The 24,857-nt window shown below is 36.9% G+C and overlaps 1 protein-coding gene across 1 annotated transcript in view; it reads right to left on the bottom strand.

Annotated features, from left to right (window-relative positions):
* Window positions 1–24,857, bottom strand: part of LOC134746526 (potassium voltage-gated channel protein Shaw-like) — a 224,299-nt gene that overhangs the window by 122,615 nt on the left and 76,827 nt on the right. The window contains exon 5 of the mRNA XM_063680938.1: window positions 2,992–3,225. Coding sequence (XP_063537008.1) covers window positions 2,992–3,225 — 234 coding nt within the window. The remainder of the gene's footprint in view (window positions 1–2,991; window positions 3,226–24,857) is intronic.

The following is a 24,857-nucleotide window of genomic DNA, read 5'->3' as shown; positions in this document are numbered from 1 at the left end:
CCATACCCTCTCTCACACAAATCTAGAGAATTCCATTAAACTTTGATTAAAAATACTTGAAATTGTGTTGCATAAACGAATTCTGTACTGACAGTAATAATGAATAGCATCGAGTTCAGTATTAAGGCTTCGTCGAGTAATAATCCAACGGACCGAAAATTCCTGCCATTTATTGTTCATAAAATGTCACAAACGAATACATAATAAAGACTGACAATGTAAGGTTTTTATTGTTCTTTCTTTCCTCACACATAAAAACCTTTTGCAACTATTATGATAGCCATACCGTTATTATAAATTAAATAATTAATTAATATTTATTTATTTACGGTACAAGTGCGAAAACTAGGAAATCCGCAACGAATGCCGAATTTTAAAACATGACCGAAGAGAGTGTTTTAAATCGACACAAGTTGCGACTTACCTATTCGCACGTGTATCGTACAACGTTTATATATTTATGGCCCTTTAAAATTTCGACGTAGTCAGCTAATGTGCTTATTATACCACCTCGTGTCGTATTGTAGCACCAGATGTACAGTAAAATAAAATAAAAGACGTTCAAACTTATTCAATAACTGTCATATTATATTCTGGCGCAATATACTCAACTTCATACCTAAACCTTACTCTTTTTTAAATGTTTTTTGCTATTTATCTTGTCATTTTATAAAAGAACTGCTAAGGAGTAGATTGCAATGTGAAACAGATTTATTCAAAGGAAGAATATAATAAACTACTATTAAAACATTAATATAATGTTGATTTATGACCTGTTACGTCTATGGCAGACAATGCCCGGGTTATGATTACAGGCAGTTTTATAGAGGGATTTAATTACTGCTTAACATTGCAATTAAAATTTGTAACGCCCTCTACGTAGTAAGATATCTGAGAAAGTTAAAACACATTTCACGGTGTTAAACATTTGAAGGTCAAAGCGTTGATAAAATATGCAACTGGGCCATTATATTTTTTGTTGTACATTTATGTTTTCTACACTTTTTCGTAAAATGCATATTTTTGAATACTTGGCCATTACTTTATTTACCAATTCGTTACCATTTTTAACATTAATATTATTAATACATTAATTTTGGTCAACAAATTCCTACGATTTGGTTCAGGTACAATTTCACGAATTCAATGTCTATCATACTTTTTTCTGGAAATATAGATTCAGGTCATGAAAAAGTAGAATGACCCAATCCGTTCTCCCAAACACATCATCTACAAAAAACAAGAACCATAAAGTATAGAGACTACCAGTCTTTACTTCCACCTGGTCTCTGACGGTCGTAAAATAAGAATGAAACTGCAATATTCGGCGTTAATAATAAATGTCCTCTCTGATATGCACGGCCATAATTATTTTACTTATTCACGAATATACGATTTTATACATGCCAGTTTCGGATATTTATGAAACTACATATCGTCACGCTGATGTTTTATTTCACAATATTTATATATTTCTCTTACATATTTATATATTTCTCTTACATATTTATATATTTCTCTTACATATTTCATTGTGAAATTTAATTTATCAATGGTTATCAAGCTTAATAGTTGGTTAAACCATTTAAATAAAAAAAGGGCAATTTACTTAATTAATTGTTTATTAAGGATATTAGGATTTATTTAGGAGATATACTTAAACTAATGCAAAAAAGACTCAATAAATCTTATTATGCGATTTTCCAAAAAGTTGAGATTTTGTGTTAAGTCAGTTTCGTTCTAAAGGTGCGAAACATTGATTGCAAATAATTCAGGAAATTGACAGTAAAGTCTCTCATTTCCGTGGCACTTTGCACCGGCAATGAACCACCAACTTTACTGCAGTCGTTATCCAAATGTCAACTAAACTAAAAATAAATTCAACCTCAAAAGTTCATTTCATGCCAACGAAAAATTCGATGGATAAAAATCGAACTTTAAATTAAAGTGCAAAATTTAAAAACTACTCGCCTCAAGCTACCCTAGCAGATGTTTCTTTATCTAATTGGCTGTGGGATATAATAATGTTTTTTTTACAACTACCTATAAATAGTTCGTTATTTTCAGCGACGAAAGTTAAAAATGTTTAATGTATTCGTTCTTTGGCGCTTAGCGTATACAGTTTTAAACACAGATACGTAAAGACAACAAATGGTAACTTGTAATTTTAATTTCGAGTAGCGTCTAAATACCGACATAAAATATATTAGACTCATCGACTGGGATATTGACCGTGATTACCTTTTGTTTTATTTGCGAACTCCCGATATTTCGACGCAGTTACCAACTGTGAAGCATTCAAAACTGTTATCATAATTTTTTGATTGAAGAGAGTTAAGTAGATTAAAGGTAGAATGAACCGAGTTCGGGACGAGGCTTCTGACATTTCGTTTTTCATGACGGGTGATCACGTGATGCTTTCTATAAAAAGCGTGAGTGTCTTACGCCTCAGCTCGGTCCGTTCTAACGAGAGTCATCCTTAACGCCCTGAGTCCAGTGCCTTACCAGTCAAAAACGACCTTAGGGTTCAATTTTAGAATCTCGGTTCTTATTTCTCGCGTCCGTGAGACTGTAGGCATAGCATTATAGGAGCACCGAGACATTATCTCGCTCGCGAGATCGACTATTTGTCCATCGCAAATACCGTTAGAAAAAGAAGGGTAGTCAATCTAACTAAGAGGTTTGACCGAGGTTCGATCACAAAATGGGTCGCCCAATGCGGCCTATCGCGACGAGCATTCGTGCGAGGCTAAAGGCCAAATTACAGGAGAGCAGAAGGGTATCTAACGGCCCGGCCACGACATCGCGCGGCGGCGGCGGCGGCGAGCGGCGGCCATAGGTGGGAACGAAAGGTCCGATCGCTGTGTCTCGCTCCAACCTATGGCCGCCGCTCGCCGCTGCCGCCGCCGTGCGATGTCGTGGCCGGGCCGTATATACTGACGCGATTCTCCTATGGTGTGTCTGAAACTGTTAAATTACTTAACTACTTACCACAGATCGAACCAGGAGCTCGACGGTGAACCACACGTTACACACCAGCTCTATATAGAAGAACGCCACGTGCGGCTGCCCATGATTGAGCCAAGGCTGACTCTCCACCATCGCCGTCTCCAGAGAGCTGTTCTCTAATGGCAAGACCAAAGCCACTCGTAGGTCGGGGTGGGTCTTGAGGCAGAAGCAGAGGACTGACACGCAGATGAAGAAGACTGATAGGGCGGATATCACCTGGAACAAGAGAAAGTGTTTTTAAATTATTTGAAATTAATCGCGAATTGCTAAACATACAGTCTGGCAAAAAAGAGTAGAAATTAAAAACTGGCAACACCGTAGAAGAAAAACGGGACGACACAACAGTTTTGCCACTTTTTCATTTCTACTCTTTTTTGCCAGACTGGAAATGTTAATATTTTTTTCCTTTTTTATTGCGGGACGTATATTATTATACCACATAATAATCTATAAATTATCGAACTTAAACTATCGTGAGACATGTTTTAAAATATTTAGATCAGTACGGTTTTACTCACTATTATTTTTAGTCGCTTTCAGCGCGCAACGAGCGACAAGGCGGGCGGCGCGGGCAGTGCACGACCGACGTACAACCGCCGCGGACACTCGTGCCTGAGGAAGGATTCCCAAAGAATCCGAAACATGTCGCCAAAAGCGACTAAAAATAATAGTGAGTGAAACTGTACTGATCTAAATACTCTATAAATTGTATACACAGATGTCATTCACAATATTCACAATGAACAAAATTACGATGATCAACTCTGGCTAACGTGGGATTCGCACCCACATCTTTGCGTTGCCGGTAGAAGCGACGTGTACTGCATGCCTTTGTACCTTACGGCCTTATAGCCGAAGGCCCAAAGCGTCCGTTTGCGGTACGCATCCATGCAAGGCCGAAGTCCAAGCTGCATGCAGAGCAAAACTTGGAATTCCCACAAGTTCACATGAAGTTTAAGCTTCTAAAGTCGGTTGCATCATCGCGCCTTAAATATGATTAAACTAACTTAAAAGTTCCAAAAAGCAAATTAGAAGTGTTAAATTTTTGTATTGCAGCATCGGGCAATCTCTCTTAAAAGCGTCGCAGTACGTTTTACTATAATTGCGACAACGTGGCGACAACAGAGTTGCGTCTTATAAAATGTATTTAGTACCTATTTCTTTTTAACAATCATATTTTTTAGAAAAAGACAAACAGAGACATAATAACACTGCTATTATGATCCATAGAGAAGTAGTTTCAAATGTAGTTGATTAAGATATCACTAGCAGTTATTTAATGGACAAATAGAAGTGCTGGTGTAGAAAAAATATCATAATTACTCTTCTTATTTAAATTGATGACGTAGTCTTTTTTTAGGGTTCCGTACCCAAAGAATAAAAACGGGACCCTATTACTAAGACTGTTCGTCTGTCCGTCTGACTGACTGTCTGTCTGTCTGTCGGTCTCTCTATTTCTCTGGTTGTCTGTCTGTCCGTCTGTCGGTCACCAGGCTGTATCTCATGAACCGTGATAGCTAGACGGTTGAAATTTTCACAAATGATGTATTTCTGTTGCCGCTATAACAAGAAATACTAAAAATAGAATAAAATAAATATTTAAATGGGGCTCCCATACAACAAACTTGATTTTTTTTGCCGTTTTTGCGTAATGGTACGGAACCCTTTGTGCGCGTATCCGACTCACACTTGGCCGGTTTTTTTTTATAGGAGCCCAGTCATTATAAGCCACTCAAACAGACTCAATATGAACTATTTTAAATGGAATTTCGTTAAAGTTGAGTAAAATTTTATAGTTAATTAGTTTGTGAGTCAAAACAGGTTACATCATAGTTTGAGTGCGCAATATATCGGCAACATACGAGTATACAATCCATTCCTATCAAAGTCGGTTGTCAAAATAAACAAAAGTTACAATAACTTAATAAAATATCAGTGACATACTAATAAATCAATAGAAAAACGTTCGGGCCAAACAATAATAGGTCAAATTGTGTTTGATCAAATAATTCAGTTGCGGTAAAGCAAATAGTGGACAGAAGAAAATGAAAGCCATTGTTTGAAGAGGCTCTTAGGTATTTACTGTTTTTATAGGCTCTTTATTAAAAAGATATTTCGGCGAATTGCGTTTTTGTAGGTTTTTATCGTATTTCTTATTTATTAGTTAAATCATGTTAAATAGTGAGAGTAGTAAACACTTTTCTAGCCATAATAGTGGTGACCCTGCCTTCTAACATGGAGGTCCTGGCTTCGAATTCCGGTAAGGATATTTATTTGTGTGTTAATCATAAATATTTGTTCCTGAGCGTTAGAAATTAAATATGGACCATATTTAATTTCTGATATGACTTTGAAGACTACTCGCGCTGTACATGCGCAATGGAGGGAATCATGCGAGAGATGTGCGCCAATCAACTTTACAATACAATGAGATGGTGCGGATCATACCCAACTCCGTGTCCCGGTATAGACAGAGGTCTTCAATAAAAAACCGGCTAAGTGCGAGTCGGACTCGCGCACCGAGGGTTCCGTACTTTTTAGTATTTGTTGTTATAGCGGCAACAGAAATACATCATCTGTGAAAATTTCAACTGTCTAGCTGTCACGGTTCATGAGATACAGCCTGGTGACAGTGGTGACAGACAGATGGACAGACGGACAGCGGAGTCTTAGTAATAGGGTCCTGTTTTTACCCTTTGGGTACAGAACCCTAAAAAGGATAGTTCAATCAGCCATACGCGAAGACGTCACGGACGTGATCATAGTGAACGAGAACCAGAAGCAACCCAACGGGTTCCTCCTGATCCACCTCCCTGACGGACCGACCGCCCACTTCAGGCAGTCCAGCTGTAAGATCACAATCGTCAGTCTTATCAAACAAAACGGTTACCACGAGTTGGCATTTGATATTTGCGTTAGCGACTGCTTGAACTCGATCGCATATAGTCTTTATCGCACCAATACATCAATGCGAGCGAGATGGACGGTGATTGAGTTTACGCAGTCGCTAACGTAAACGTCAAGTGTCAACTCATGGTACGGCTACTGGCCGAGTAGTGAGAGCGACGATCATGCGCTCTCAGGTGGCCGACGAAGCCTATTTCATTAGCTGTAAATGTACGGTCAATTTCCTTGTTTCCATACATCGAAACACTTCAAAGCAATGGTAACGTCACGATGAATTGCCATTTTGTTAGAAGCATTTCGTCAGTAAAGTGCGGGTGCCACCCTTTGACCATCATTTGTGGCTGTTGTATTGCTTTAAGATAATGGACCCCATACAGAGAGTTGATATGGCGATCACAGTTGGTCGAACCTTTTCATCAGGTTTAACGTTTAATACTCTTATGAAATAGACGAATAAAGTTGACATATTATTTAAGTATTTCTCGAATCTTTAGTTTCACGCTTAATTACTGTAACTCATAAATACTACTACTACTCTTGTTTTTAATTCCAAATAAATAAATCACTATGTTAATTTAACAGATAAAATAATGAATAAACATCATGAAACACCTTTACGAGTATCTTCACTCCAACCGCTCGGAGCAAATCCGCTTAATTGATCATCTCCGCCGACTGATTGCTCCTTAAGAACCTTTCCAAATACTGAACCGTTCCAATCTTAGATGTTTTTCTATTCAGGGTCTTTACGATTGCGTGGTTGGGTATATTCTAGTTTATTAATTCGTGGGTAATAAATACTCTGTGTACAAATTACCAAGCTTGCTTAAATGGAGTTGGGCAGTTATGGCAGGTGGACCAAAATGTTGACGGATTGGTGGCCGCTTTCGGATGATAGAAGCGCCTGGCGTCCGTTGGCTCGTTGGGTGGATGACGTTCGAAAAATCGCGGGGCACTTTTGGATGAGACTAGCCCAGGACCGGGATAAGTGGCGTATACGAAGAGAGGCTTATGCTAAGCAGTGGGCGACTGAAGGCTAAAATAATGATGATGATAATACAAACGCGTTACTGGCCTGAATTAGCTAAAAGAAACTTGAAAAAAACGAGCCGTTTTGAAATTTTCCCGTTATTTTCCCGGTTTTATCAACGCTAGTACGGGCGATGAGAAAATTTTGTCTCATGCAATGGTTTTTTCATAAAGATTTTTTGTTTCAATGTATGATCATCTTCATTTTTTTAAAAGAGCTTTTTTAGTAATATCCTGAGTTCCTATTGTAATTCACAGTATTTCATTGCAGTATTCATCATATATTTGTATAAATTTCTAGTCAAGTATGCAATCTACAAACCAATCCGCATTGTTTACTCTGTATTTGCTAATATAAAAACACACAAAGGTGATATATTATTAGCCGGTACTATATAAATCTTCGCCCCAAGCAGATTTCCACTATTGTTTGTTTTGGTTGTGCAGTATGAGGATTAACTCAATTTAATATTAATTGTATTCTCCATTGTAAATGAGAAAGGCAAACCTTATTCCCATAGCTTTATCCCTATAGACTCACCGAATAACACGTTATTATTTACCGAAAAAAGAACATTCTTTATACCCATAATAAGTCACATTTTTATGGAAACCTCAATTTATCTCAGAATATCAGATAGGCTTCATTTTCTTAACACGCCTACTAAGGGCCACCCCACTAACCCGGGGTTAAAGGGGTCCACTGACTATCAGTCCGCCGGACGATATCGGTCTGTCAGTTGTTCGGAACTGTCAAATTTTTGTTCTAACTTAAGCGGTTAAACCAACCCAGTGTCAAATTGTACTGGTTGTGGTAACTCCAGGTTTAACCCGGGTTAGTGAAATGGTGCAAGCGGCGCTAATAAATAAGATAATATGTTATTTATGGGAATTGGCTACGGGTTGGCGCGGCCACGACTAAATATTTTGCAAGTCATGATATTACTTTGACATTAATACCGGTAGTTTGGCCCAAAATATGAGAGATTTTACATTGAACTACTGTCCGCGCGCGAATTCCGTGCACGGCTGAGGAATGTTAGGAATGTTGGGCGTCATGACAGAGTGGTGTCATTTTGTACGTACGGGCGCGGCGCACACCCCCCCCCCACTTCCTCGACCACCGAATGCACGGAATTGGCGCGCGGACAGTGCGTATAATAGAACCAGCACAGAGAACCAGTATTTTGCACTATGAGTTGTTGTAGGACGACAACAAAGTATGGAAGCGGAGCGTGAATCTCGCGACCTAAACGCGCAAGCGCCATGAATTTCACGTTTTGGTCGCGTGGTCCTTGCCCCGCTCCTCTCGCCTACAGGTTGCGATTGCGACAATTTAGTATAATATAGTTGGAGCAGTATGCGTTACATCATATTTTTACCCCACTTGACCCTATGGCGTCTTTTCTGTGGACATTATCTAATATCTGATCTTAAAAGCCTAATTTTTTTAACTTTATCCTTACAGGAATGTATTTTTTTATGATAAGTCGTAGAACAATGTTCTCAAATAGAAAAGATGCCGGTTCTTTCGACAGTTTTGTCAAAACAACATTATTTTAGCTTTAACGCCCTCGCTCGTCTCTTAAACCCAAAAACTACGCCATAATGCGATGATTGATGTAACAGCTCTCTGACCAAGAATCATGCTCTAAAGAATACCCAATAAAGTATTGTGAGAAATTCAGAAGAATTCTATAGAAAAGTTAACACCTTTCATGGCTGGGTTGGCTTGGGATTTGCCTTTGAAATTTAGGCTCTTTTTTTAATTATATATTTTTTATTTTTGAATTTTATTAACATTTTGTAAAATTTGTTCGTAGGTAAGTTCGTTTTTTTTGTCGACGTATTTTTGTGCCAGCCTGTACTAATCTATCTATATATATAAACGTAAAAGTCCTGACTAACTGACTGACTGACTCACTTAAATCAACGCCCAGCCCAAACCGTTGGACCTAGAGAGCTTAATTTTTCACAATAGATAGCTTTTATGATGTTAGTATCCACTAAGAAGGGGTTTTTCAAAATTCATCCCCTAAGGTGATGAAAAAGGGGTTGAAAGTTTGTATGGAGATCATAAATTTTTTTGAGTGCGGGACTTGAAACTTTGTATTAAGGCATATTATTAAAATACTAGAAAAGTAATTTCAGCGTTTTTGAAAATTCATCCCTTAAGGTGGTGAAAAAGGGGTAGAAAGTTTGTATGGAGGTCAAACATTTTTTTAAGTGCGCGACTTGAATCTTTGCATACAGGCATGTTATTAGAATACAAGAAAAGTGATTTCAGCGTGTTTAAAAATTCATCCCCTAAAGTGGTTAAAAAGGGGTTGAAATTTTGTCGTGGTCCTAATTTTATTTTAAGCTATTTTATTTTTTGAGTGCGGGAATTGAATCTTTGTATAAATACAAAAAAAGTAATTTAAGCGTTTTTAAATATTCATCCCCTAAAAGGGTTAAAAAGGGGTTCAAAGTGAATCTATTACAAATGCTTTAAAACTTCTTAGAAAGGCATTGTATAAGATTCCAAAAAAGTTATTTCAACGTTCTTAAAAATTCAACCCCTAAAGGGGTTAAAAAGGGGATGTAAGTTTATATGTGGTACAAATTTTCTTTTAAGCTAGGAACTTGAAACTTGGTAAAAAGGGCATTATATTAAAATAGACGAAAATTGATTACTTACACCGTTTTTGAAAAGTTTGTATTAATAGTTTCGGGAGCGATTTTTTTTTTAAATAGTGGACTTGTAAATCTTCTAAGAGGGTCGAGAGGGATTATATCGGAAACAATTTTTTTCAGTTAGGGTCTTGAAACTTCGTAGTTTGTGATAGACAACTTTCATGCGTTGTATAATTATTAACAAATGATTAACCGTCCCTGATACCTTTTGCTGCATAATGTTCTATATTATGCTCATGTAGAATATATAACCACCAACATACAAATCCACGCGTACGAAGTCGCGGGCAACAGCTAGTGATAAATATTTACTTATAACACATTAAACTCCCGCGTTTTATACACATCATTCATGTTACTAACGGGCCTAACGCGATTAAATTTCATTATTTTACCTTTTTTCCGACGTTTCAGCCAGGTTTCACTAGCTAAAAACAAAAAAAAAGGTAAAATAATAAAAAATCGCGTTAGACCCGTTAGTAACATGAATTAAATTATTACTTATTCTAAATACGGTTTCATCTAATTTCAAACCTGTATTATACCCAGACAGTTTGTTACTGAACTTTTCTTTGTTTTGTTTGTAGGTAGGTTCGTTTTTTTTTGTCAACGTATTTTTGTGCCAGCCTGTACTAATGATAAATATTTACTTACAAAACATTAAACTCCCGCGTTTTATACACATCATTCATGTTACTAACGGGCCTAACGCGATTAAATTTCATTATTTTACCTTTTTTCCGACGTTTCAGCCAGGTTTCACTAGCTAAAAACAAAAAAAAAGGTAAGGTAAGTAAAGGTAAAATAATGAAAAATCGCGTTAGACCCGTTAGTAACATGAATTAAATTATTACTTATTCTAAATACGGTTTCATCTAATTTCAAACCTGTATTATACCCAGACAGTTTGTTACTGAACTTTTCTTTGAGCCTACATTTGATTATATCTCAAAGCGGTTTCTTTTATTGGTAAATAACTCGATTGTGCTGTTAACATATCCAATAATATGGAACGTTTGCCTTATTTATCGTATTTTATACGAGTATTCTATTAAATCACATTTACAACCGGGTCTGACGCGAATTTATTTGATTACCTTTATTTACCGACGTTTCGACACAGGTTTCATTGGTCATGGTTGCGGCTAACTTATGTCTCAGCAAAATGTCAAAACAGGGATATTATTTGTTTGTGGATGTTGTGTGATTTGTGTTTGTGAGTTCGTCTCATACCTATAACCCCTATAAGTAAATTGCTTTGTATTTTATAGACTGACTAGATGGGGCACTTCGCGAGTCTATTGGTTTTTTTTTGTAAACAATTTATTGCACCAAACAAGTCCATAACACAGAGAGAATACAGTATATGTGTACAAAGGCGAACTTATCACCTTAAGGGATCTCTTCCAGCTAACCTTTAAGTAACTGAGAGAGGATATATACGAACGTGTTTTGTTTTTTTGACGTGATAACGTCTTATAAATCGATGAACACCGGTAGCATGCACGAAAAAGTGTCACGTTGTGGACAGATCTCCATGGTAACGTTACGGTCACGTTGCGGACAGATCTCCGTGGTAACATGACAAAATCCTGTAAGCAATAATGATAATGCAGTAATAATAATTTTAGTTTCAACTGACTAGCTATCACGGTTCATAAAATACAGCCTGGTGACAGATAGACGTACAAACGGACCCATTTTTACCCTTTCGGTACGGAACCCTAAAAATGACTATCCTAGCCTAATTAGGTTCAAACTGTCTTCTACAAGTACTAGATATTTACCAAGCTAAAGTTCCAAATATAAAGTCAGCATGTTTTTTAAATTACCAGACAGGTCATTACTGGCAGCGTTCCAACGATGGTGGGAGGGGGTGGTTACGTCGAGCTAGGGGCGAGTTGGAAATATCCTAAAATACAGGGCCGGGTAATTTAGACTTAAGTGGAGTGGTTTATAATGTGACTAACTTGATTATCGTCAAGTAAGTGAAAATTATGATGCTGTAACTTAATAACCGTTTAAAATATCTTTACACAATTTTCAATCGCGGCTGATGCCAAACGGGTCTGTGCCTTCGAATAACCTTCGATGCCTGACCTGCCAAAAAATTACAATATGGCGGACGGTTGTTTAAAATCTCACTATTTCGCTTAAAAATTTTTTTTTTTTCGCAAGTTTGAACTGAGCATAACTACTTAATTCAAAGAATTTCTCCTTCTACAGTTTTGACGATGCCAGTAATAGTGACATTAGGTACTGTTAAAGACAGTATAGTGAATAAAATTAAATGAAAGTGTAAATTCTTTATAGCGATACTCAAGGGACCGGACGTTTTTTGACGCTATAGAGTTTTCGTTATATAGAGAAAAAATAATATTAAAGTAAAGAAACAATAGGCAAAACATGTTGATGTTATAGGGAGTGAATCGTTAAATGGAGTGATTTGGAAATCGGAATGGAACAAAAGTTTGACAATATCCATTCATGCAATTCTTACTAATATCTGGTCCGAAATTAATTTAATCTACAGTTTACTGTGAGTCAGATTCAGATTTGATGACTTGTTACGGTTTTGATATTATTTTGACACAACCTAGAAGACCGCTTAGTCTGATTGGTGCTTGCGAAATAAAGTAAGTCGTGCGTGAGATGCGCGCCAATCACCAAGACTATAGTCAGTCGTATTAATACTAGTTCAAAAGTATAACAAATCTATTCTGACGACCGATCTGGCCTAGTGTGTAGTGACCCTGCCTATGAAGCCGATGGTCCTGGGTTCGAATCCCGGTAAGGGCATTTATTTGTGTTATGCTATTTCAATCAGTCTCGTTACAAAAAGTACGTTTCCGAGAAAATACGATTGAAAACAATTCACATCTGTACGTACTGTACGACATAAGCATAAAACGACGTAATATTACTAACGTAAATTTAAACAAAACTCGTACAAAGCATGTATTTCTCATTTGCCTGCGCCACAATTATATATTTTCTGCGCAAATTTGTCTGAATACATTAAACGCCCAAATCTGGAGAAAAAAAAGTGGGTCTTTCTCTAACTAAGGGAATAAAGTAAATATTAAGGGTTTCATTTGTGAAAGTTTCGAAGGTGTTTGGTTATTTAGTATTTTATTTACGAAGAAATTGAGAGGGCTGGAAATATCGATCTTCGATAAAATTTATTAGAACAAGCGTTTCTATTTTTTTTTTTTTATTCAACAGATTACACAGTATGACAGTTAAAACCAATTCACTGTGGAATTTATATAAAGTGTATACAATTATGTTATCAATTATATAACATAACTTTTAATTTTATTTTATTTATTTATTTATTTTTATTTAAGTCAAATTTATATATAATTTGTATACGAATAGGTATGGCACAGTGCCGTGGCTGGCTGACGGCATTAGTATAAATCACACCAAAGAGCGTTCAACACTAACACCTACATGACGTGAATCATTTTATAATTTGTTGACAATGAATTTTTAGGAATATTTTCTCCTTTACACTACCTATACAAAATATGGTTAAAACTTAAAACTAATGTCATGATTTATTTACCTGTGTCGAAACGTCGGTAAATAAAGGTAACAAAATAAATTCGCGATAGACCCGATTTCAAATGTGATTTAACATGTGTTCAAAACGCGAAAGTTTTAAATGTTATATGATTTATTTATGTTTACAATTAAGATAGCAGTTAATAATTCTACTGTGGCAACATTATTACGTTACCCCGATTAATAAAGGGGCAGTTGGGAAAATAACATTATACTGTTGGCAACACGGTAGTTTTAGCAAATGGTGGGGACACGGAGTAACTGGGACAGGATCGTTCACTTGGGTCAAAGTCAAAGAGGACGCCTCGCAAAGGACTGGTTTGGTCAGAGTACCTGCAAGTACCTCCATTGTTGTGTTGGTAATAGTTTAGAGTAACCATGCGAGAAGAAGCTACACACTACAATCATTCATCTAAAACAAAACATACCTATGATGCTGCATTAAATTAAATATCAACGTATTTTTTGGCCACCCTGTAGTTCAGCATTTAGTAACTAAAGAGATACTTACAGCCTGGCAAAAAAGAGTAAAAATTAAAAAGCGGCAATACTGTAGTGTCGTTCCGTTTTTCTTAGATTGATTTGAAAGGGACGACACTACAGTGTTGCCACTTTTTAATTTCTACTCTTTTTTGCCAGACTGTATATATAATTATTTCGTAATGCGATAAAATTTATGCGGCCGCCATCTTGTTTAATGCAGTTGGCGAAAGCTTTTAGGAATTTACTGACCACTTCGCCCCGCTTTTGTATATATAATTTCATACAGTGGGTAGTTTTAAATATATAACACATACCAAAGATATAACTCCGTAATAGATGGATACAGTCTAAGGAAAAAACGTGAAATCACGAAAATTTGATTTTCCATCAGATGGCGCCACTACCTTTGGCCTACTCTCGTATAGAGGGCGTTGACGGTTTCGTTTGTTATTAAACAATTTTAACGCATATCAGTGAAAGGATCATATAAAAATAATTAATGCAAATAAAAAAAAAATCTATTATATCCTCTTTGTACATACGCATACTTGTACTGTGTGTTAGGAGCCCGAGGTCCGCTTAGCAACCAATTCTAAGAATTGGCGAAGGCACTTATTAAAAAAGGGGAAATTAAGCCTCACGATGTTTTTTTTCAATGAAAATAGACTAATACATAATACATTTCTAATGATATTTCTTAGATAGGTACATAAGTTTCAAAAAACTCAGGTACCGTGATATGGGGTTTGAACCCGCGACCTCCGGATCGAAAGTCTCTTACCGCTAGGCTATTACCAGCGCTTTTTACTTCCTTCCTGTAATTTCATTTATTAGTCACAGGTAATTGTGTCACGGGTTCAAACCCCGGCTCGAACCAATGAGTTTTTACGTACGAAATATCATTTCATATTTACCAGTCGCTTTTCTGTGAAGGAAAACATCGTGAGGAAACCGGACTAATTCTAACAAGGCCTAGTTTCCCCTCTGGGTTGGAAGGTCAGATGGCAGTCGCTTTCGTAAAAACTAGTGCCTTCGTCAATTCTTAGGATTAGTTGTCAAGCGGACCCCAGGCTCATTGAGCTGTGGCAAAAATACCGGGATAACGCGTGGAAGATGATGAGTCACAGGTAATTGTGTATTCGTATAATAAGCACGCCAACTAATATCACAATACAAATATAGCAAAATATTGCTAATCAACACAAAGAAAAACGAAAATATAGCCTCATTACCGTACAAGCTACACAGAGTAATAATTGTCAACCAAATTACGAGAGTACATTTTCCTAAATCATTCCACTGCAAATTATATTACATCCACATACAAATATCAACCATAAATCTTTATAACAGAGTTTAGATTCATTTGCGTTTTTAAAGGTCGCTCTGAAAGTAGACATTTCGATTGTCAAGAACATAATTATAGGTTGCCTAGCTAGCGGCCGCTTTGGACCACAATCTTCAAACGACACTTTCAAAAGATCGTATATCTTTATGATACTCGTATTGAGATACGGCTTTTTGATTGTAGTAAGTTGAAACTAAATTTAAAGTGGACGTTTCGCTTCGTGTTCTTTCGAATGTGGAAGGGAATAAAATTCATGTCGGGACTAAGTTTGCGAAATGAACTGGGAATAGTTTCTGAATTCAGTGTTTTCCGTGTCTTGGCTTTTGAATGTGGAGTTGCAATAACGTTTTTGTGGGTTTTATTTTGATGTAGTAACTAAACTACCTAACTAACAAGAGGGACGCCGCTATGCGTGAGACGCGATAAGAGATACATCCTATCGTTTCTCACGTATAGCGGCGTCCCTCTTGTTAGTCACTAAATTATGTATACGTTGTACAGTCGCCAACAGATATATCGGAGCGGAAGGTACCGTTTGGGTATTTACCCAGATACCCACACACTTCTTCATGGACATAATTATGTTTTCACCTCAATAGCTCTTAAAAGCTCTCTTAATTGTTCAAAACTGATGAGAAATTTGCATTTTATCCACAAGTGGCAAAGTAATTTGATGCAAATTACGAGTTGTTTCCTTATCGCAACGCTCAAGATTCTAACTTTTTGAACCACTGGCTACGCTCGGGGTCCAATTTTGGAATCTTTCGCTTGCTCGGATATCAATATTAGCACGAGCGGTTAAACAATAACAAAAAACAAAATAACTATTTAGTCTCTTAAAGTAGGATTTACACGGATGTTTTCCTAACGACACTGGTAAACATTGAATGTTTTGAGTCCCGTACACCACAAACAGACGAAGTGTTACCAAACATGCCAAGCGAAATGGCCAATGATATTTGTGGAAATCGCTTCTACCAGAATTTTCTTGATAACAAAACTTCCGTGAGACACAGACATATTAAATATATTAATAACGGGTCACTCACTCACGGTACGGATTGAAACATGTCGAGCGTTTTTCGACTTAAAATACGTGAGTGACCCGTTATTAATATATTTAATATTTTCTTGATAATTTAAGAGGAAACACATCTCATTAAAAATTCAATTCCTAAAAAAAACCGAATTACCTTTAATAAGAAACGTTGTACCTATACTTTTATTGGTCATAAAATGACCCTTTATAGTACTAAAACACGTTTTTTTAGTAATTACAAAGGAAAAATCCAATTTAGCAAAGGTAAAACCCCCACATCTCGGGTCGGCTTCGCAGTAAATGAAGGACATGATATATTGCCTACCTCCCTTTTTATACGGAAATTACGACAACAATTTTTATCACGCACCGCAGCGGAGACCGGATGAAACTTTTGTGGCCAAAGACATACCATTCTACTGCATACGTGCGTCCTGGCCCCTATTTCACCACGGTGACAGGTGCGACAATTGTCGACATCACTGTTACTGACGTCACAGGCCTCCATGGGCTACGGTTACCACTTACCATCGGGCGTGCCGTATTCCTGTTTGCTTATCAGATAAAAATAAATTATTTATTATCTCCGAAATGGAGTTAATTTGAGTACCTGCCTTTAAGAAAGTAATTTAATTTAAGCTCAGGAATGCACCCTTGAAATTAGCGGAAATAAAAAAAACACGGTGTGACTAGGTTTCTAGCCCTATTTTTTGCATGTACAACCAGCCTTAAAATTTATAGTAAAAACTATATACTCTTTATTTTTGGTATGCGTAATTTTGTCAGAGGTATATTTTTAATACAGTCGCATAAAAAGTGCTACCTACTACAGTTGCATAAAAGTGGTACTTTAGTTGGCCGTTAAGCGTTTGCAAAGTTCGTTTTTGCGAGCTAGCGGTTTTTACTTTACAATTTTTTTTTATTCACTGTTAACCATACGTTTGGATGTTCAAAATCTTTTTTTTTTCGGAGATGAGAGAAATCAACCAATACCAATAGCATTGGGTGTAATCCACGTCTTGTTCAGTAAAAACGCAACCATAGCAAAATGTTTGAAAATACTGGGTCACGAAACGCAGCGGTGCGCGACACCTTACGGCTCCGTGTGTTCTTTCAGGGCACGACACGAAATAATTTGTAGCCCATTCGCAGTGCATGTAACGACTTTAAGAAGAACACTGGACGACTTTTTGCTCTGGTTGATTATGTGTTTTAAACGCATTTATTTAGTCAAGTGGTAGATAGCATTGTGCAAGTTTCAGACCATTCTCAAAATGCAGGAACATTATCGCAAATTTCTGGAAACTTACATGAGAATTTCATGTGAATTTGCAATTAAAAAAAATGCATTATTTTAATGACATAATCACATATTGATTAGACAGGGAGTAGAAATATCTAATGATGTCTGTATTGTTAAGATATATGTAATTTTAATTTTATTTATGATACAAATGATTTATTGTGTTTTAAAAATGACATTTACTTCGTTTGTGATATTTTATTTTGTTTGACATTTAATGATGATTCTAAATTGCTAAGATTGACATAAATTTTTGACATGTTTTTGTTTATACATACTTATATGACAATCGTTATTGGGAGAGAGGATTATTTTAGTTTATTTCGTATTTTTTAGCATGTAATGTTTGACGATCATGATAAGAAGATAAGCATAATTTTGACATTGATGCAAATTTATAGTGTAATTTTTATCCTGAAATAAATAAATCTAAATCTATTAATAAAGGTCTTGACAGGTTTTTATTGTTTGCATCAAATGAACGTTATTAAATATATTTATCATTCAAAATCACCACTTAAAACTCGCATCAGCCAACATGAGCAAACAATTCAAAATTTTCATCAGATTACTTTGCCACACATGTGGATAAAATGCAACTTTCGTATCCGGTTTTGAAGTACCAAGAGGGCCTTTTACGAGCAGCAGGCGTATTACGGATCGCTACACCCACGTGATAAAATAACTGTCACTTTTTAACTCCGCGGGATAGAAAGTGACGGATACCGTTTTATCACGCTGTCACGTAGACAAAAACGACCATCATAACCGTACTGAGGGGCTACCGCCAAAACTGAAATTCGCAAATTGCGGGGATCTTTCTCTTTTACTCCAATGAAGGCGTAATTAGAGTGACAGAGAAAAAGGCCCGCAATTTGCGAACTTCGATTTTCGCGGTTATAGCCCAGGTTTTTTTTTATGAGATAGTCAGCAAACGAGCAGACGAGCCGCCTGATGGGAAGCAGTCATCGTCGCCCATGGACGTAAGCAACATCACAGGAGCCACTTAAGCATTGCCGACCCTTGAGAACCCTAAATACCCGCTTCTTGAAGAATCCCATGTAGTAGCACAAAGGAAATACCTCAGGAGGCAACTCATTCCACATTCTGCACGTTCTGGGAAGAAACGAGCGGGATGCCCGCTTATTCATGGTGTGCCATGTATCTAAGAAGTGAGGATGAGCTTTGCTCCTTTGGCGGGAGGTGCGGTGATAGAAACGAGACGATGGCACCAGATCAAAAAGTTCTTCGGAACATTCCCCATTGTACAGATGGTAGAACATGCAAAGAGAGCCAACGTCTCTCCGAAGACTAAGAGGTTCTAAGCCGTCAGTAAGTTCGGGATTGCCGACAATACGAAGGTGTGGTAAAAAGTAAATTGTTAGCAATAAGATTAGCAAATAGCAAAAAAAGCAATAAGTAAAACGTTGTTTACAGCAACGCGGATATTTTCGTCCCCAACTGCAGCTGTGATTTGAAAACATAAAGCCAAGTTGGATAATTCAGAGACTAACTTTTAATGAATAAAGTTAACGAATCAAACGCTTCTGTTCTGTTAATTTTGCAGCATTTGCAAAAGATTTTAAACAACTGCTTAGTAAAATGCGAAAATAAATCTCGCCAAATACCTAACTTAATATAGGTTAGGTTATTATTGTGTATAGTTACAAAACAGTTTCGTTGGACTCAAATTTAAAACCATATTAATAAGGCCTAGTTTCCTCTCTGGGTTGGATAAAGAATAAGCTGCCCAAATAATTAACTCCACGCAGACGAAGTCGCGGGCAAAAGCTAGTAATATAATAAAAAGAAGACCGATTCAGATTTCAAAATTTGTTAGGGTTTTGATTCTATTTTGATACGACCTTGACAATCGCTCACGCTGATCGTCAAAAGAAACATAAGAAAAATATCAAAAATTGATAAGTTAGTGTTTGTTAGGGTTCCGTACCCAAAGAGTAAAAACGGGACCCTATTACTAAGACTCCGCTGTCCGTCTGTCCGTCCGTCTGTCCGTTTGTCCGTCTGTCTGTCTGTCACCAGGCTGTATCTCATGAACCGTGATAGCTAGACAGTTAAAATTTTCACAGATGATGTATTTCTGTTGCCGCTATAACATCAAATACTAAAAAGTACGGAACCCTCGGTGCGCGAGTCCGACTCGCACTTGGCCGGTTTTATTTAAGGTTAGAATGGCAATTTTTTTATAGTATTTATTTTGCTATAGTCAATTTATTTTAGCTGTAATCTTAACAAGGCTTTAGTTTTTGCTAAATATTTGGAAGTATTTCTTTAATTACATTTTCAAATACGTTTTTATACATAATAAATACGTTTATTTTCAGAGACTACCCTAAGAAACCTTTTGTTAGATTTTCCGTACATTAGCGTGTCCGCTCTGAGACCAGGATAAAATTATAACGGCCACAAATTAAGTAGAGGCTCGACACAGTTTCATCCAATTCCAAGTCAGCCAGATGGAGAGGGGGTTTACAGGGAGGGGGGGGATTAAGTCCGCAACGAGCCAATTAGGCGGAGAACCAAAGTCTCTCGACATAGCTGAAGGGATTAGGAAGCTCAAGTGGGCTGACATAATCTGCCACAAAAATTATGTAGGTACGTTTAAACATTAATAATACAAATACACATACTCTGATAGACAAATAAGTTAAGACAGTCATGACTAAGTCATGGTCATGACGATGCTTGTGCGGATTACGTGGCGGATTACCAAAAAAAAAGTTGTAATAACAATAACGCAAAAAATAAGTTGTTGTGAAATAATTAACATATTACCGCTCTTGAACTGTAGATAAGTTACTGAAACTGTAGATAAATCCTTCAATTGAAATACTGAAACACTAAAAGCTAATCGTTAAAATTTGCGGTTTTACTTACGTTAATCAGCGACGCACGTGCTGCCATTCCGTTGCTCCGAGTGCCATATATTGGCCTGTTTAAGGTAGCAGCCGTCGATGCGCTATGGAGTTTCGTTTCACAACGTGTTTACTCGATAGTCCTATTTCATTTCCTTGCAAAGTTATATAAATCGGAACAACATACCCCGGTAACTTCAAGCCCCGATCTCCCCTATCGTAGCAAAGAATAATTTTAGTTAAGTACCGTAAAGCGTAAGCTTTTCATTAATTTCGAAATATTGAAAAAGGTTGGAGGAGTGCGTACAGCTTGCTACCTTCCACACAGGGTCCACATTTTATCCGCATTTATCGCCTTTTCATAAAAATAAATTGTATTGGTTTATTTATGTTTTTGTTTTTGATTAAATGTTGAAATGGGAAATCTGCTGCTGGGCCCTTTGTAACAAATATCCAAAACATTGTAAAATTTGTAAACATAATCCCGGTCAGATTTACCCGCATTGATATGGCTTGCCTAGGCTCCGATCACTTTACCAATGAAACGAAGAAGAATCTAAATTTCATCTAAAATTCAATTTATTGGGTTCTGCTGTAAACCCCGTTTAATAATAAATTAAAGTGAGAAAATGGAAAAGGATACTAGTACAGGTACCTTCTCTGGCAAGGGCCGATAATGAAAGAATAGTTATTTCTTTTACAAAGTGGCTGAGTTGTTGTTTAATTCCTCGTGCTAATACTGCTAATATTTATACCCCAGTAAGCGAGATCCCAAAATGATTCTTAAAGTGGAATCTTGAGTGTGTGTGAAAAAACTTTGTTACTGAGTGAAACACAAAAAAATTCACTAAATCAACGCGTAGAAACGAACTGTATAACATTACAAATCAAATCCAAATGAAGGCTATTAAATGTTTATTATTCAAAATCATTACTGAAAAGTCAATTCAACATAAGTAGACAACAAAATTTGCATTAAATAACTTTATCACTCTTGTGGCAAAAAATTGAGAATAAACCCAACAAAACTAAAAAAAAATGCAATTAAAAAGCGTCTGAAGAACTCAATGTCGCCTCCAGCTAAATTAGACATTTATGATATAAAAACAGTCCGACTTAATAAAATTATAAGACGTAGGTGGACAGGCGTTCTAAGAAAACGAAGGAAAACACAGCACTATAACGACGTTAGGGAGTCCTGCAGCTAGAAAATTCTAGAAAAATATATCATCTAAAATTGAAACAAATCGAAACTTTAGAAGTAAATTGTGAAATATAACGGTCCCAGTTTTTTCCACGTGCGAAACTGTAAACAAGATTATAAGGTATTTCATTTCAAACTAACAGGCCAATTCGAAGGTACACTGATATCAGAATAATATTTGAATCATGTTATTTAGTTATCGTACGTTTCGCCCACTTCAATAGATGTATAGTATGAATTTTCTCAAATGATAGTAACGCCTCACACCCTAATCTGTTAAACAATAGTTATTTGTGCAACAAGAGAGGAAAGTTGGTTTTTATTGCGAGTGCTTATTTTGAGTCCCGAGAAAGCGAAAGATTCTATAATTGAATCACGAGCAAAGCGAGTGATTCTAAGTTAGAATCTTGAGCGTAGCGAGGGACTCAAAACACGAGATGTAAAATAACTTTGCTCTCGTGTTGCACACATAATTTTTCACCTCAGTAGTGAGAACATATTGAACCTTAATACTAACACGATAGTCGCTTTTTAACGACATGGTTGCTTTGGCACACTCTCCATAACAGAAACAAAGGCTTTTGTTTAACGGATTAGGGTCTGAGGCCTAAAAATCATTTGAGAAAATTCATACTTTACGGACAAGTACGAGCGAAATCCACGATAACTAAGTAACATGATGCAAATATCATTCTGAGGTCAGTGCACAGTGTAAGTTCGAATTGAGCTGCAAGACGATAAAATAAGTTTATTGTTTTAGTTTTCCATTTGTATGGCGAAAATCGTAGAATCATTCTAACGTAATGTCGACATAACCGTAAGAAAATACGTACCTATATTTACCTATTGAAATACGTATATTTTTGCAGCAAGCATAATTTAGTTGTAACGACGTGTTTTGTTTGATTGTATATTTATTTCGCTCGCACTAATACTTGTGCGGACAAGTTTAGTATGAGCGAGATGAATGCGTGAATCATAGCTAACTCATCAGATGATGATCGCGTTATCCCGGCTTTTTGCCACGGCTCATGGGAGCCTGCGGTCTGCTTTGCAACTAATGCCGAGAATTGGCGTAGGCACTAGTTTTTACGAAAGCGACTGCCATCTGAATCTGACCTTCCAACCCAGAGGGGAAACTAGACCTTGTTGGGATTAGTCCGGTTTCCTCACGATGTTTTCCTTCACCGACAAGCGACTGGTAAAATATATCATATGATATTTCGTACATAAGTTCCGAAAAACTCATTGGTACAAGCCGGGGTTTAAACCCGCGACCTCCGAATTAAAAGTTGAACGCTCTTACTGCTAGGCCACCAGCCGAGCGCTTCTCTATGCCACCAGCGCTTCTTTCAATGTGATTTCAGTATGATTCTAATATCGCATATCGGTTTGATGTCGATGCAAGTTGGAATGGGGTTGGCAACTGTCAAAGGTTTGCAGAGATGGCGCCATCATAGCTTGCCCCTTTTTCTATGAGATTTGGCTTAAAGGGCTGGCATCCAGGGCATTAAAAAAAAATTTGACACAATTCTAGGGATTGACAGGGCAAGCTATGCTGGCGCCCTCTGCTAATTATTTCGACCGGACAACCCCATTGGCCTGTTTGACCGTGAGCACCAATTGAAGAAAGCCAAAAGCTGTTAAACGCTCTTGAAATTGTAACTACAATGTAATAATTGTTAGTTAGTAAGTAATGTTAGTATTAGTTTTGCATGTATCTCATTTCATTTCATTCAATGTAAGAACTGTAAGATAAGAGACTTACTTTAGTTTAGTTTAGACTTTTAGAGGATACCCCTAAACTTGTTATGTAGTAAATCTGTAGAGCGGTCACCACGATACAGGCCTAGCCTAGTGTGGGACCACTGAGCCTGTTGTAATTTTAAAATCTTTCTTTTAATAAACAACTTTTTATTTTATTTTATTATTTAAACTAGCTCAGCTGATTGGTGCATGCGAAATGAAGTGATAGTCATGTAAAACCATAACAAATTGTTGAATTAGAATCGTCCTCCTGGCGCTCTATAGCAGTGTGTGTCGTAACCTGTTTCTAAAGCTAATGTTCTCCTGTTACCCTTGTAATTTGCTTCCATATTCGATCATACGCTTTCAAAAAGCTTTTAAGAAAAGCATTAAACTCAAATTATAATATTGTCTTCGGTTACCGCGATAGTTACTCATGAAATAAAACTATGAAATCGGATTATTTATATCGCGTTTATTGAATTTATAATAAATCCCGACTTTTCGAACCCTTTACAGCGTTCGTGGTCAACGGGTGACTGAGGAAAAACCTGCTAGTGGTTGTGGTTCATTATGTTTGTATGTGGTTACTTTAGCACATTGTAGTTTTTCCTCAGTCACCGGTTGACCACGAACACTGTAAAGGGTTCAAAACGTCGGGATGTATTATAAATTCAATATACGCGATATAATCCGATTTCAAATAAATATTTTAGCCCTTAATGACATTTTTGCACAGGTCCCTGAAACGATCAACTCAGCTTTCATAAAAAGCTTATCGTTTTAAGAAAATCTACTTTTTCCCTTCGTTTTGAGAATAAAACTAGTTCTCGCTCCTCTATTAGAATGCGCGAATTAAATTTAGATTTAGGTTAGAGATAAATCGAGTTGAATTTTAATGATATATTTTCGGTTGAATCCGAATCTGACATTATCCGTAGCTCAAACATTATACCTATTGTGTAAATTTTAGGCTAATGGCTTTGTCAAACGGGTTGTTTGCGGTTTTGTTTATAGGATTATCCTGTCATTGATTTCGTTTTGAAATGGTTTGTTTGGGATAAATAAATGTTTCAAAAGGATGATGAATCCTTTTGAAACATTTATTTAATTCTTCAATCATCATCATCTCAGCGGAAAGACGTACACCGCGATTTTGTCCGCGTGAAAGTAGTAGTCGGTAGTGACCCTGCCTACGAAACAGGAGGTTCCGGGTTCAAATCCTGGTCTTTATTTGTTTGTTTACACCCTGAGAATGTAGATGTTTTCCAATATGTACAGTCAAGGGCATAATTAATACATACCCAAAGCTTCAAAAATATGTGCACGCTTTTACACCTTAGACAATATAGTCGTGTTTACATATTTTTTTAATTATTTGTCTGTGTCGATATTTTTGCATTCGACTGTACTTGTCGTCGTCTAGTACCTAACACACACAACACAAGCCTTATTGAGCTTACTGTGGGACTAATCTGTATCTGGGGAGACCGAGGTGAGTTGTGACCGAGGAAAGTTATGATTTGGAATCTATTAACTAATAAATGAGCTCGCAATAGCGGGCGTTGGTTAATTCAAGTTACTAGCTAACAAACGCGCACTGTTGCGAGCTCGCTAAGTTAATAGGTTCCAAAAAATCGACTATGTCACAACTTTCCTCTGTCACA

The sequence above is a fragment of the Cydia strobilella genome, chromosome 13, assembly GCF_947568885.1.
Source record: "Cydia strobilella chromosome 13, ilCydStro3.1, whole genome shotgun sequence".
Taxonomy (NCBI): Eukaryota; Metazoa; Arthropoda; class Insecta; order Lepidoptera; family Tortricidae; genus Cydia; species Cydia strobilella.
The sequence above is the reverse complement of the archived record's forward strand: the minus strand, read 5'-3'. Positions and strand labels throughout refer to the sequence as shown.